At 40.7% G+C, this 14,828-nt stretch overlaps 1 protein-coding gene across 4 annotated transcripts in view; it reads left to right on the forward strand.

Moving 5' to 3' along the window:
- Window positions 1-14,828, forward strand: part of LOC130178505 (rho GTPase-activating protein 29-like) — a 29,288-nt gene that overhangs the window by 12,403 nt on the left and 2,057 nt on the right. The window contains exons 1-20 of one of the 4 annotated variants that reach the window (XM_056390817.1): window positions 3,646-3,958; window positions 4,124-4,378; window positions 4,914-5,010; window positions 5,273-5,345; window positions 5,600-5,660; window positions 6,307-6,456; window positions 7,079-7,143; window positions 7,272-7,382; window positions 7,851-7,931; window positions 8,313-8,516; window positions 8,646-8,783; window positions 9,163-9,350; window positions 10,259-10,425; window positions 10,954-11,088; window positions 11,578-11,676; window positions 12,520-12,683; window positions 12,838-13,026; window positions 13,166-13,303; window positions 13,659-13,891; window positions 14,391-14,691. In XM_056390817.1, the coding sequence (XP_056246792.1) occupies window positions 5,289-5,345; window positions 5,600-5,660; window positions 6,307-6,456; window positions 7,079-7,143; window positions 7,272-7,382; window positions 7,851-7,931; window positions 8,313-8,516; window positions 8,646-8,783; window positions 9,163-9,350; window positions 10,259-10,425; window positions 10,954-11,088; window positions 11,578-11,676; window positions 12,520-12,683; window positions 12,838-13,026; window positions 13,166-13,303; window positions 13,659-13,891; window positions 14,391-14,691 (2,481 nt within the window). In that variant the 5' untranslated portion in view covers window positions 3,646-3,958; window positions 4,124-4,378; window positions 4,914-5,010; window positions 5,273-5,288. Of the gene's footprint in view, window positions 1-828; window positions 973-3,645; window positions 3,959-4,123; window positions 4,379-4,913; window positions 5,011-5,272; window positions 5,346-5,599; window positions 5,661-6,306; window positions 6,457-7,078; window positions 7,144-7,271; window positions 7,383-7,850; window positions 7,932-8,312; window positions 8,517-8,645; window positions 8,784-9,162; window positions 9,351-10,258; window positions 10,426-10,953; window positions 11,089-11,577; window positions 11,677-12,519; window positions 12,684-12,837; window positions 13,027-13,165; window positions 13,304-13,658; window positions 13,892-14,390; window positions 14,692-14,828 lie in introns of those variants that run through there. The other 3 variants (XM_056390814.1, XM_056390816.1, XM_056390818.1) reach the window with 3 other exon arrangements.

Below are 14,828 nucleotides of genomic sequence, written 5' to 3' on the forward strand. Positions count from 1 at the left end.
AGTCGCCTCTAAAATTTAATTTCTTCATCTTTAGCACGACTGCCTTTTTGTCGTTATGCAGTTTACAAACTGTACTGTATACAGACACAGACCCAGCCTCTAGTATTTACTCGGTGCTTAAGTAGTCAAATAAATATGACATTTAACTGTGTTTTAACTCTACTGGGACCACAGACTCAGAAATGTCGACAGGCACTGTGGCTGTTGTGTAGATAAAATCTGTGTCTGTTCATGTTAAGCCTCTCCTGTGACCACAAAAGCACAAAAAGCACGTAATCATTTCGGTACTCATCTTCACCTGTGTGGGGTTGTGATAACTGTGGGTGCGACATAGAATGTTTGTTATCATGCAGGCCTCTTCCGTTGTACACGGTGTCACTCTCTGCCTGGAGGAAGCAGAAAAGAAGTTGCATCACAGTAGTTTCATGCAACTGAGTTTGTCACTGTCTCTCAACTACAACCGTCTCCGTCTTCCACAACGACACACACTGATAAAACAAAACAGAGCATGTACTGTTTTTTGTTTGCCCTGTGCGGAATTGTCTAGATGAAACAAAAGGTGACAGCATGGTTTCATAGTTTCAAAATGACAGTGTAGTAATGTGTGTGGCAATGACGAAAGGAATGCCAAGAATCAATTTGACGCTGGCTAACCTGTGACTCAAAGTGCAGAGTGACGGTGGTGACTTTGACTGATAGATAAAAAATGCATGAGTGCAAACTGTCTATGGTAGTTGCGTTTCTGATTACTGAAGCTTTTGTCATGTCTTGACACTTATGACTTAACGCAAGTGACATTTTTATGCTTTCTCTCTTTTTTCTGTCCAGAAAATCTGGAAGGTCTTCAGCAAGTGGTGCAGGAACGTTTGGCAGAGTTACTTCGTGTCCTCAAGGCTGTTATTGGCAAACACCAGACCCTGAACTCTGTGGACATCCTGGGAGCGGCCGGCACGGTCATTGCCAAGGTCAAAGGTCAGTACTTATTCACTAGCATGCAGACAGACATATAGGTAAACACACGGGTGCCCAGATGATGCTCAAATGTCTTGGCACCAAATCTTGCTTTACTGGTTCAGGTTAAGGGTCTACGTCAGTCTTTCAAACCAGTTTGGGAAATACCTTGCAGGAATATTTTATTGATTTCTGCTCGGTTAGAGTTGGCTTGAAGATGTTTTTAAAAGGTCACTGTGTGAGAGGTTATTATTCCTTCAACAGCAGATCCATTTCCCTTCCCTTCAATGAATACAAACAAAAGGAATCTCAACTCATAGGTTGATCTGCTAGAAATGTGATCCACTGCAAGGGTAATTCTTCACTTGACTTGCACACAAGAATCTCTACAGCAGAGACTACATGGCTGTAATTTGCATTCCATATTTCAGCGGGTGCAGAGGCCCCTCGGCAGGCTGCTCGTCAGCCAAGCACATCCAAGTTTCTTCATTCTTTTCCTCATGTCGCGAGGTGATGGTTGTCTGACGGCTCACCTGCCCTGTCTCAATATCTGAGTTGTGACCTACTCCTTAAGAATGCTTCAGAATGCGTGTCGGCAATCTTCAGCCCACTGAGTGGTGCATTGACAATGTCTAGAATGCAAAAAGGAAACAAAGAGATCCAGGTTTAGATCAGCCAAAGGAATTATGGTTGAGACAAACTTAAATAACAAAGACTGTAATGTTAAATTATGATGAACAAAGTCTTACCAATTTCTGAAGTTTCTGATCATTTATACACATTTAAATAGCATGTTGAAGACTGCAGTTTACTATGCGGTTCCTATAAATTCCTATAGATATGTAATTTTTTATTATTAAGTAATAAAACAATACTTTTTGATATTACAAACAGTGATGCATATTAAACAATTACTTTGTTAATGTAGTTATGTGATTATAAAATTCAGTTTTTCTGCCATCAATTACATTCATTCAGTTACAGCTGGCTGTCATATAATTTTGAAGTGTGACAGTGACCCAGGCGTCAAGTTAACACATAAAATGGATTCTAATGAGGTCTGTGCAGTGAGGTTTTAAATTTGGGGAAAACACCTGCCTGGTGCTCAGTATCAGCTGAGGTATCAGCTGAGGTGGAGTTCAGGTATTGAAATCAGTATTGCGAAGGAAAAAGTTGGATTGGTACTTCTCTAAATACAAAAATCACATCACTCAGTCAACGTTTTCCCCAATAAAGTGTATATGTGTAATGTGACATTATTACTTTCATATAAGGGTATTATCAAGATATTTAGTATATTGGATCCTAGAATTTCCTGAAAATCTGCATAAATACCCTAACATGATGAAATGATGATGATGATGGTGGTACTACTGTACAGTATGGTGCGGCAGTGGACCATTGTTTTTATTCTATAAGGAAAGCTCTGTCCTTTAGTCCCGCTGTTAAAACACTGGTTGTGTACTGACTCCAGTTGACAAATGGAACCTTGGGAATTTGCCTGTCCACAAGGGGGTGCTTGCCCACCTCACTCCCTGGCTGAACTGTCCCTAATGGCTAGGAGGTAACACAGTACTGGGACAGCCAGAGATTCAGAGGAAGACTGAAAAGGAGACTGAAAGAGGAATGAATCAGTGAGACGTCAGAGATGAAGACTCAAAGGTTTGGATGATAACAGGTCTTGTGTGTCTCTCTGTCTTCAGAGCGTGTTGTCTTTTCATTCATGTTGCTCTTTGATGCTTGGTCATGACACTTGAGGCATTTGGACAGCTGCCAGATTTTACGGGAAAAAAAATCCCTCCCCCCCTCCTCCAAACACATGGTTGCCTAACCAGTTTCAAATACCATTTACTGTACATATAGGTAATATCCACTCAAGCTGTTTTCCTTCTGTTGTTCTTAATTTGACACAGTTGACACATCTTGATAAACCTCAAAATACCAAGAACATGTTCAGCTCCACTCAGCTGTGTAATGCACAGGGTTTTGTTCTAGACAGAGACAACTACTGTTGTATCGCCCATCCTCCTTCTCTGTTTGTGTGTCATCAAAGATAAGATCTTTGCAAAGGCTCGCGTTGGCCCAAACCAGACACAGACGAAGTTTTTTTCCTGGTCACATTTTAAGGAAATGTTCGTTCTCCCCTCTTCTTACAGGAAAAACTGCACGGCACTGCAATAAAAGTGTCAACCTCCTCGACTTATTGAAATTCTTTCCCTGCTCTCTGTCCCCCTTTGTCTGGAGAAGTGAACTAACAAAGTGTATTTGTTTACTGCACTCAATCCTATATGTGCATGCAAAAGAGTTTTTCTTTCTCTATGCAAAAAAACATTGTAGGTTTATTTAATTGATCTTTTCTGCATTTTAATAGTTTTTTTTTTATTTTTTTTTTTTAGTTTGCTACTAACAAACCTATTACATTTAAGTAGACTTTGTTAATGGCCTATCACACCAGAAAAATCATGTAGTATAACAACAGGAAATGATCAGAACTTACTCGAGGTATTTTTCAGGGGTTAGTTGTCCCAGTTTTGGCTCAGCCGTGAGAAAACAATGGCCCCTGTACTTGAATGATGCAGTTTCCATATTTCAATTGTGACAAGGGGGGCAGAGCTCTGGAATCATTGTTATGAGACCCACAGGATGTCCTGAGGAAGAAGTCAGTGCAGAGTTGTACGCGAGCATTCAGGGCCAGAGAGGTGCATGGCAGGGAGGCTCGCACCACTGCATCTCCTCTCTTTTGGTGTCTCCCTGGAAAGTGGGGTTGCCTCCCCAACCCAGGATGCCATGACCTTTCTGCGTTTCTTCATAGGTGGGGAATTTACAATTACCCAGCCACCACTGATACGGATTGATTTTGCTCTCATGAAGAGAAAATGGAAGCACAAAAGCTAGAAAAGTAGTCTCGAAACTGGAACTGGTTAGTTTTTTTTTCTTTCCAGCAACTGATTGACATTGTTGACATTTTCTAGTCTCAACTACAAGACAGTGGTGACAGGAAGAAAAGGTAAGTCAGCTGTCTATAATGTTACACGTCACAGAACTCAAGCTGTGTGAGTGTTTCCTGTTGTGGGGCAGATAGGAAGTAGTCGGATTTCACTGCCTGTGTCTTTGGTTCCTCTGACTACTTTCTGCAAATGTCCTCTTGCTGAGTAAACTGTTTTCTGACTAGGAAAGCGCCATGCACACATTTACAGAGATTTGTCGAGCTTCAATGGCCGTATGGTTCTGAAATCGCTGGACGTCTTGCTTTCAATAGATCTCAAAGCAAAGGATGTGTACGGTTGATTGTGTATAATCAACATGAAAGATGACAAATGGAATTATATCTCATTGGAACGACGGAGAGAAAATTTGGGATTGTTTCTGAGTATTCCTTGAATATCCATCCTTGAAGATCCTTGCAGATATTCCAGAAGACATTTTGGTAGGAAGACATACAGTTGTCATTGACTTAAACTACTTGCCTAACGGATGTGGTTTTTAAGCTGTTTTCATAACCTTTTCTTTAAAACCCCTTGACCCTGTGTCACTGCCCAGGGGGGTTGACTTTTGGTCTGTCATTGAGGAGCATGTTAACACTTGCTTGAAACAACTTTAGCCTTTGTAGAGATGATGAACCACTCACCACAGAAGCCAGACGGTTAAGTATGGTCTCAATTGATTGATAGCAGCAAAGACTGATTACGGCTACAATATGGGGCAAATTAAATGCATTCAACTGCATATAATGCATTGTTGGAGGTTTGATAATTAAATGTAGCTTTTTGTTTCCCTCGCGTGACATTACTTTGCTCCATTGACCCTGTGTTTATGACATCTGTGGTTGAAACGTCATCGCCCACCAACATACAGGCCTAGTTGTGTAAATACCTTTGTTGAATGATTGAGTATACATAAACTGGTTTGTAATACTGTTTTATTCTGGCTGACAGTCTTGTGTACTTTATCACTCTCCACAGGCGTTAACTTCAAGGAAGTGAACCCTGAAAACAAAACGGCTATATTTGGCGAGATACACACATCCATTGACACTTTGGCTTTCACATTCGGCAATGTGTAAGTACAGTGTTTGTTTGCCTTTTCAACACTTCTGGGTTTTTTTATTACTGTTTTGTCTGACGGTCAAAAAAAGTGTTCTCGTCCTATATCTGTGTTTTGAGTCATTTCCTTTGTCTGAATAATCAGTTTGAGTAACACAATACTTACATATTACTTACTTACATATCTGAGAGGCCCTCTTTACTGAATAGGTTGCAATTTTTACCAAAAAGACTGTACTTTTGACATTCTTCTGCACATCTACATATCTGCCCCTCAGAGTTTCTGACTTCCTTATGGGAGATGTGGACAGCGGCACAGGGTTGGGGATCCCCCAGACCAGGAGAAGCAGGGTGAGACACCATCTTTCTTTTCCCAGCTTTCAATACAGCCTTTTTCTTTTTTCAAAGCTTTGTTTTGAAACATGACAGTTTTCAAAAGGGTGCACTTAAAGGAGCAATTTTACCATGCCTCCATTTTAAAAAAGCCTCAAAGACTTGCTTTCTGTACTTAATTGGGGTGTTGAGAGCCCTGCTGCTTCTGATGTCTGACTTTGATTGTACGTCTGCTATTCCCTCCTTTTTAATCTAAAATGTCTTTTTCACAGTCTTATGACAACCTCTCTGTGGATCCTGAGGGATATGTTTCAGAGAAAAGTGACCTTGTGGGTAAGTGTTATTCACATTTTTTTTTCAATTACCTCTGAGCAAAGTGGCTGTAAAATAAATTAATTCTGAAATGTAATAGCTATTAATGTTTTTTTTTTTTTGTTTTGTTTTTTACAAAACATGTAATGGTTGCTTTGTAGCCAAGGGCAGCCCGGAGTGTCAGTTTGCAAGTTAGCTGAGTGATTTAGGCTTTGGACTCTTGAATGCCTGAGGTAGACTCGCCCTAAACCTCTGCTTCCACCCCTGTTATTTCTGCTGCTTTTTTCATACTAGCTGCTCGTTTTCTCCCTCTCCGTCCACATATCTGACATTCCTTGCCTGTTAAGCTGTAGTTCCATGTGGGATGGGAAACACATGGGGCTTGTGTTGAATCAGATGGTGGGCTGCTGGGAGAGGTGTATCACAGTTTAACCAATAAAAACAAAATAATGCTGTTGGACTATTTTTGAAGATACCCAGCACTTTTACATCCTCCTACACTGTCAACTTCAATTACCTCAATGTTTTTTTTTCTTTAACCGCCCACACACATCTGTGGGGATAGTAGAACTGGGACACATCAGTCCAGTACTTGGCAATTTTGTCGATACCATGTGTTTCGATTCACCTTGTTTTGATATGTGTGTCTCCTCTGCTGACTCCACAGGCCCAGAGGTGCTGTTGTCACGGGAGGAGGAAGTTGACTTGACCCTGCTGAAGAATGACAGCGGGGTGGAGTCTGCTCTTCTCTACGCCAAGGCCTGGTCCAAGTATATCAAAGACCTTTTGGTCTGGATGGAGAAAAGAATGGCCATGGGTGAGACATTGAGACTATTGACGGTGCATAGGGTTGCAAACAGACGGTTACTGTATTCGGACATTACACTAGATATTATGAGGAATAACTTCTGAACTGTAATTTTGCGGTCAAAAATTCATCCCATCTCCTGTTCCCTTGCAGTTAAATACAACATTTATCTGTAAATTCATTTGACCCAGGGCTGAAGCAACACTTTGTAAAACCTTGAGTCATTATAAGCCTTGGCTTTAGCTGATTATAGTAACAGGCAGACTATGTAGCTTAACATGCCTGTAGAGTGTTGCAACTTAACTGGGCTCTCACATGCCCTGCTCACATGCATTCATTAAGAGTCCATAGTTATTTTACTGTCTGTGCTAAAACCATTTTCCTGTTTGCCTTGCTTCTTTATCTTGTTCAGTGTGATATATATATATATATATATATATATATATATACTGTAATGCGTATAATGTAATCACCATAATGACTTCCCATAATGCCTGAAGTTCATGAATGTGAATTTTGTGTTTATTTGGGGCCAACGTTGTGCAGTTAAGTAAAATACACTAAATGTGCTTGTATCCAAAAATAATAGTTGACAGTGATTAGAGACCTTCATATTTTTTTTCTTTTTCAGATATTGAAAATGCTAAAAGTTATGCCAAAATGGCTGAGTCTGCAAAGACACTGGCCAGTCAACAGGTAACCAAAGAAGAATATTGACTTTGTTGGTGTCATGTGATTCTTATATAATCGATACCTTTTATTAAAATAAGTATATACGATAAATTATAATGTAGACACCATTTCCTTTATTTCATTCATCCAAGGATTACATGCCATTCAGTGATATCTACATTTCCACATTCAAGAAGGACATTGAATACAACCAGCTGCTTATTCAAACTTCAATGGCTCTTCAAACCAACAAATTCATACAGGTAAGAGTAAGAAGAAGAAGTAGACTATAGGCCACATAGGGCACAAGAGTCTCAAAACATCTAATGTATAGCTCATTGGGAAAAACTGTTAGCACAGTTGCCTCCTGGCTAAGATGTAACACAATAAAAGGCGCAACCTCTACCATGATGAAGCTTCATTCAAATTAGTAATTTATTTCTTATACTACACATCTTTCTTATTCCTAGCCCATTATTTGTCCTATCATTTCTAACCAGAAATTTGTCCACACCCAAAACCTGTAGCAACAGGGGTGGTCTTTCGTCAGTTGGAGTCTCTTGGCTTCCCTGAAAGCATCTAGTCGACAGAAATATTCTGCATTAGTACCAACTGATCAGGACATATGCGTTTCCAAGACAGTTAACATCCATGTTTTGTCTTTTGAGTAAAGCTTTCGAGAATACACGTTTTGAAATACCTCATTGTGATTGTCGACCTTCCGTTCTCAGCCTCTTCTGGCTCGCAAGAATGAACTGGACAAGCTGAGGAAAGACATAAAGGAGCAGTGGCAGAGGGAACAAAAGAAAATGGTATGTAAAAAGTCCCTGTGTAGTTACATACCATTAGACTATTATTCTTAGTTGTGTATCCGAGTAATCAGCATTCCACAATAAGTGTTGTAATGTTGTCAGCCAGTCAGGAGATTATCTAATACATAGATGTCAACATAGTTAAAATCAATGCGATCTGGCAAAAGAAAAAGAAATGAGACGTTTTTTTTTTCGGCTTAACTCTTTTCTTTAAGAAATATTTGTTTAATGGACTAATGTATAATGATAGTTTCTCAGTGGCTGTCACATGCAAGGTTCACCCAAAAAGGTGTGTCTGATTGTGTTTTAGATAACTGTTGCACACTCATGTCACAATTTAATCACATGGTCTTATGTGGCTGATCTTTGTGGTTTTGGCAGCAAGAGGCAGATGCAACCTTGCGTAAGGCACGAGCCTTGAAGGCCCAGAGGAGAGAGGAGTACCAGAAAGCCCACTCATCTACCAACCGCTCCCAGGAGGAGCAGTCTAATAATACCGCTAACAAACAGCTGGAGAAGAAGAGGAGGCTGGAGGAGGAGGCTCTGCAGAAGGTAGGCAGGGAAGAAGATAAAGGCGGGAAAATGGTCGGTATCACTATCTGTCTTTACAATACAACATTGCAGGTGAATTCATTCCTGCGCATGTATTTTCTTGGCAACTTAGTGCTTCTTTCACATCCTCACACTGTTCTCCATGTCCATTGTTTTGGTCAGGCGGAGGAAGCCCAGGACCAGTACCAGAGCTGTATGGCTGACGCAGGCGTCAGGAGGCTGGATCTAGCTAACACGAAGAGCACCATCCTCACACAGATCCGAGAGATGGTCTTTCAGTGTGACCTCACACTCAAAGCTGTGAGTAGACAGTACATAATATTACACATCTAACAACCCAATGAACCTAGAAAGGAAATTGGATTTTCCAATAATATTTTATTTTATATAAATATTTTAAAAGTGCAGCGCATGATATAGTTGTAAGGGAATCAGTCGTCCCACAACCAGAAATAGAAACACAAAGACTAAAACTTGCTATACTTTACTACAAGGTTTTCATATGATTTTAAATGATTTGTTTACATTATATAAAGCAGCCCTGTATTTAAAGAAAGAAAGTACAGTACATGCAGGAATGCTATCTGCCTGTGTTTCTGTTTAAATGTATCTATTTACAATCATTTCGATGAGTCATTCACTCACTCACACCTTCAACCTTTAATCTGTCATCCTTCAGGTGACCGTGAACTGGTTTCAGATGCAGCAGGCGCAGACTGTGTCGCTCCCTCCCCACTACCAGGCCCAGAGCGACAGTGCCAAGTTGTACGAACCGGGTGAATGCTATGCTGAATTTGTCCGGAACCTGCCCAAAAATCTTCCCAAAGAGCGCCTGCACTCTGACTCCATCTCCTCTGACAACACCAGGTACCAAAGACTGTGGCTTTGAAACTGCTATGCAAAGCATGAAATTAACATTTCCAAGGTCAAGCGAGTTAAGCTCCTCAGTTTTGTGCAAGTGTTATGAAACCTGCTTGCTACACTCCATTTACAGCAGTTTAAACACTTTGGTCATAGGGCAGATTGTTGCAAATGCAGCCATAATATAAGACAGTCCGTGCTGTCCGAGGTCACATATTTGTATCTGTTCAGCTGTTGTGTAGCTTTAGGTCATTTTGGATTAAAATTCAGTTTTAGAGAACAGTGTTTCTAAGTATCTTGAAGTTGCTCCCGCCCATTTACAAGTTACTTAGTTCTTCTTTCAGCAAAGGTAACAGTGAGTCAGAGGGGGAGGAAGCGAGAGAGAGGGAACCAAGGAGAGACAGAGTGCGTGTTGAATTTGTTGCCCTTCCTCAGGAAATATCTGTGGCGCAGGCTGAATGCAGCAGGGGAGATTGTGAGCGTGAGACTTTGGCTCTGGTTAAAGCTGTCCCTAAGACTCAGATTGTCAAAGCAGTATCAGCTACACACACACACAGTACTACAGTATATTAGAGCACAGTATTACTACAGTAGTACTGTAGTATACAGATATCGGATATAAATTCTTTATTCATAAAACTGTGCTCCATCTGTAAGTAGATAGATTGCTTGTGGTCTTGGTGTTAGGTGTTGGCAAAACGGATTAAACGCTAGAAAATAAAAGCCAAAAACCTCACTAGTGGAGTGAAGCAATGGCTGAGTCACTGGTGTTGATCAACGATCCTCTCAAACTGCAGCAGAAACACTGTGTAATATAATTATGCTGAGTTTCGAGGCAGTTGGGACAATAGAAATCTTGCTTAACAGTAAAATTCATCACATGTAACCATGAATGCTGACTTTGTATCCCCTAGGTTTGTGTTCAAAAGATCAGTGGGCAGCACTCATTCCTCCCATGGCAACCTGTCGCAGGCATCTATCACCTCCTGTGATGTGCTGAGCGGAGACGAAGTGGACGTTCCCTTACACCGGCCAGCAAAGATCAGCGAGCGGCGGTCCAACAGTAGCACAGACATACAAGGTGCATATTCAGACATACATGAGTTTCAGTGAAGGTAGTCATGTGGCATGATCACAAGCCAAACAAGGAGAGCCTTTGTGTTTGCGAGTGCTATGAATATCAGCAGACTTAAGAGAAGCTGCCTTTGATACCTACTTTTACAAAATGAGTAATAACACATATGCACAAGTATTTAAGCAAATGAAGTGATTCTTTTTCCAATATGGATATTTACTATTTAGGTACTGTTGCTGGATGTCACTGGTCTGTGGGTCAGATCAGCCTGCAAACCTGCCTGTCTCTTTATATGATTCTCTCAGGGCCTGAACCTTTAAATCTGAGTCATGGAAATTTTCTCAGGACTAAAGTCAAAACAGTTCAAGTTGTGTGTTACTTACTCATCATAAGTCTGGAATATGTGTGTGACCACTCTTCTCTGACAATAACTTAAACACTTGCTAAGAATATCACTAAGCAGGTAGCTGTCATATAGCTATATTCCTCTGTTTGTGTGTGACTGGTGGTCTGTATTTTTTTTTTTTCTTGCAGCGCTGAGAAGTCAGGCCCCGCTGAGATCCTGGGCCTCCAGTAGTCAGGGAAGCCAGGGCGGGATGTGCAGTGACTCGGAGAGTGCCGGAGGCAGCAGCGAGTCGAGGTCCATGGACTCCCCCACCGCCAGTCCAGGTATGAGAATTTTACAACAATCTTTTCTTACAGTAGTTTAAAACAGTTTGCGCATGAAAATATTGAAACACTGAAAAAGGGGGAAAGGACACAATATTTGTGCAGATGAGATAAAGAAATTATACTGGAAAAACACCCAAATCATATCAGCTTTGACTTTGATATCCAAATCACAACAAATCTAAAGGAGGATGAAGTCGCTCATGAAAAGGTTTATATTAGTCTTTTGTGTAACTTCCTCATTGTACACTCGACCCACAAACTACTCGTCTCGCACTACCTTCCCTCTACAACTGAAACCACTTACCACACATGAAATATTCAACAGTAAATGTACACACATGTAAAGCATCATCATAGCTTATGTGTTCTTGGTAGAGCACTGCAATGTTGTCCTTGTGCAAGTCTACGGTAAAACTGTACATTAGTGCACTTCACAATTATGTTGGTGGTTTTGTAAAAAATCATGACTTTCCCTTATTTGTGAAGGTGACTTCAAGCGACGGCTGCCCAGGACTCCCTCTACTGGAACAATGTCTTCTGCTGATGACTTGGATGAGAGGGAGCCACCATCACCCTCAGACAATGGTTAGATGTGTGTGTGTGTGTGTGTGTGTGTGTGTGTGTTGTTGTTGTTGTTGTTGTGGTTTTCATGATCATGTTTATGCGTAGCCATCTCCTCAGGAAGATGCATGCTAATGTGTGTACCAATTTTGGGCTTCTGTCTGCAGTAACACAGCCAGTCAGTGGGTCTATTTATGAGAAGTTGAGGAAGGAGGGGGCGGGGAAAAATAGTGAGAGATCACTGCACATCTTGCAAATATATAGCACTAATGTACACGCCTGACTCTGTGGTGAATTTCACACTCATCAAATGATTTTTTCACTTGACAGAGCTCCACAGAAGCGGGTTGTGTTAGTTTTGGCATTTAGCCTCAGCTTACACTTCCTGTATCTATGCTGCACTCTTCTAACTGCAGTGCATGTTTTTATTTTCTCATTGTTAATTGAAGCAGCAGACCAGCTCTTTTATTTGACAACATTTTTCAAATTTACAGCAGAATTAAAATGTAATTGTGTGTGACGTACTAAAATAATAGCTCATTTTTTTTGCAGTAGCAACAGAATATGATCATTCAACTAACTATATGCCTTGTGAGATTGTGAAGGGGCCCTTATACCACTCCATTGTTAATTAAATCTTATCTGATGTGGCTAATTGTGTTAACAACTAGAAGCTAGAAAAAAAACTACTCTGAGCTACTATTTGAGTAATGACTTGACATTAACAAAGTCTCATCACTTCTCTAATTCCTGTCATAGAGCTTCAGTTTTTGTTACTCTGAACTAACGCTAGTCGCCCAACTGACAAGAACTCAGCATGAGGTTACCTGTCTATTTAGTTCCTTCATCAGCTGATCTGATTTTTAGGTCTGGCAGAAATGGTGACAGAGACTGCCAGTTCTCCGGGTCCTTTCCGAAATGCTCAGATGTCCAAAGCTGCTCAAACCCACAAGCTGAGAAAACTGCGAGCGCCTTCTAAATGCAGGGAGTGTGACAGTCTGGTCGTTTTCCATGGAGCTGAGTGTGAGGAGGTACAGTACATGTACTTTTTGTGGCACATGTTTATTTATTATAAATAGGAGCAGATGATTAAACTAATTAACTAATCACTAATCTTAAGTATTTATTAATCAGCCACTAAATATTTGGGTTATCTGACTGTCTCTGTCTTGTTTCCCTTACCAGTGCTCCCTGGCCTGCCATAAGAAGTGTCTAGAGACTCTTGCTATCCAGTGTGGCCATAAAAAGCTGCAAGGCAGACTACACCTGTTTGGTATTGACTTTACCCAAGCAGCAAAAAACAGCTCAGATGGTATCCCCTTTATCATCAAGAAGTGCACGTCTGAGATAGAGAGTCGAGCCCTCAACATCAAGGTAAATCCCATTTCTATTATGTTTAGTGGAGTTGTTTATATTTATCAACTGATATCTTGGTTTATCTCTGGTTAATCTTCTCTGATTTTGTGTCATTGTAAATTGTACTAAATCTGTGTATCTGTTTTTTTCCCCACAGGGGATTTATCGTGTAAATGGAGCCAAATCACGTGTTGAGAAGCTCTGTCAAGCATTTGAAAATGGGAAGGACTTGGTTGAACTATCTGAACTCTCACCTCATGACATCAGCAATGTCCTCAAACTCTACCTGAGACAGGTAGGTCTCCAATGCTGACTGAACAGTTGGAATGTTATTAGAATGTAGTCGTTCACTTACGTTAGTTTAGATGTAATGTAAGTATAAATGGTTAGGTATTTTGGTTTTGCAAAAGTTAAATTTGTCATTGTAAAGTGAGACTTTTCAGCAAAGCGACAAATCAAAGATGCTTTTAGTCTTATTCCTTTATTTGATCTCAAACTTTGGACCTTGTTGGCCATCTTTTGGGTTAAATTCTTATGTATTTATACTTATTTTTAAAAAAAAAAAAAACATTTCAGTCAGCATAAATGCACTGGTAATTTCTTAACACATTTTCCACTGCTAAGAGAACATCACTTTTCTCCTCAAACAGTTACCAGAGCCATTGATCCTGTATCGATACTACAACGACGTCATTGGCTTGTCCAAAGAGTGTCAGAGAGTGATAGTGGAGGAGGCTGATAAACGACAGACCACGCAGACAGAAGAGAAAGTCGGTCCAAGCATACAGCTCAACAGAGTCATTTTCAAGATCCGAGATCTGCTCCGCCAGTTGCCCACAGCCAACTACAGGACTCTGCGCTACCTTATAGCACACCTGAACAGGTAAGGGCTCTGAACAGAGACCTACAGCTAGTCCACTCTAAGGATTTCTGTCTATTACTCTCTGCACACATACACTGATACACAAACTTCCCCAAAAGACACAAAGTTACATGGACACTTCCTTATAGCACAGAGGAACTTGTCCAGAGAACATAAAAGTCATGCTCTATTTATAATCTTTTTTTATTTCTTGTTGTTTTTTTTGTTTGTTTTTTTCTAGAGGGGGATTCAAATCTGACACAACCACAGATATTTTTTAAAACAAATAATCTGTGCTTATGTCCTTTCAATAAATTAACTCTTCTCAAAATTAGTCATTATTTGGTATTTGATGTTCTTATTATTTCTTATTCTTGATATTTTTGAATGCCTATTTTCACAATTTTAGAGATGACAGAAAAGTGATATTGATTGTTGGCAGCTTTTTGAGGCAGGTCAACCTTTACAGATAAATATGTGTGTTATAAATGAAACTAACGATCCCTCTTTACTACCACAGAGTGACAGAGCAGGCGGAAGAGAACAAGATGACTGCGAGTAACCTGGGCATTATCTTTGGCCCCACACTGGTGAAGCCACGGCAGACAGACGCAGAGGTGTCCTTGTCCTCCCTGGTGGACTACCCCTACCAGGCCCTGATGGTGGAGCTGCTGGTGCGAAACTTCCAAACGGTGTTTGACGTCTCGACTCTGCCTGGCTCCGACATCGCCACCGCTGGCCAAGGGTCCCCCAGACTCACCCCTCAAGAGAAGCTGCAGCGGCTCAGCAGACACTCCACCTCTCTGATGGACATCAAAGAGGTTAGGAGGGATTCAGGGTGTGGTTAATGCTGCTCTCACAGTTGTTAGTTGTGTTAGACTGTATGTGGAAGCAGTTGTTTGCTAAGTAATACATTTATAAAATGGAGAAGTGAATGAGACATAAACAGTTCTTGTCC

The sequence above is a fragment of the Seriola aureovittata genome, chromosome 12, assembly GCF_021018895.1.
Source record: "Seriola aureovittata isolate HTS-2021-v1 ecotype China chromosome 12, ASM2101889v1, whole genome shotgun sequence".
In the NCBI taxonomy this organism is placed as follows: Eukaryota; Metazoa; Chordata; class Actinopteri; order Carangiformes; family Carangidae; genus Seriola; species Seriola aureovittata.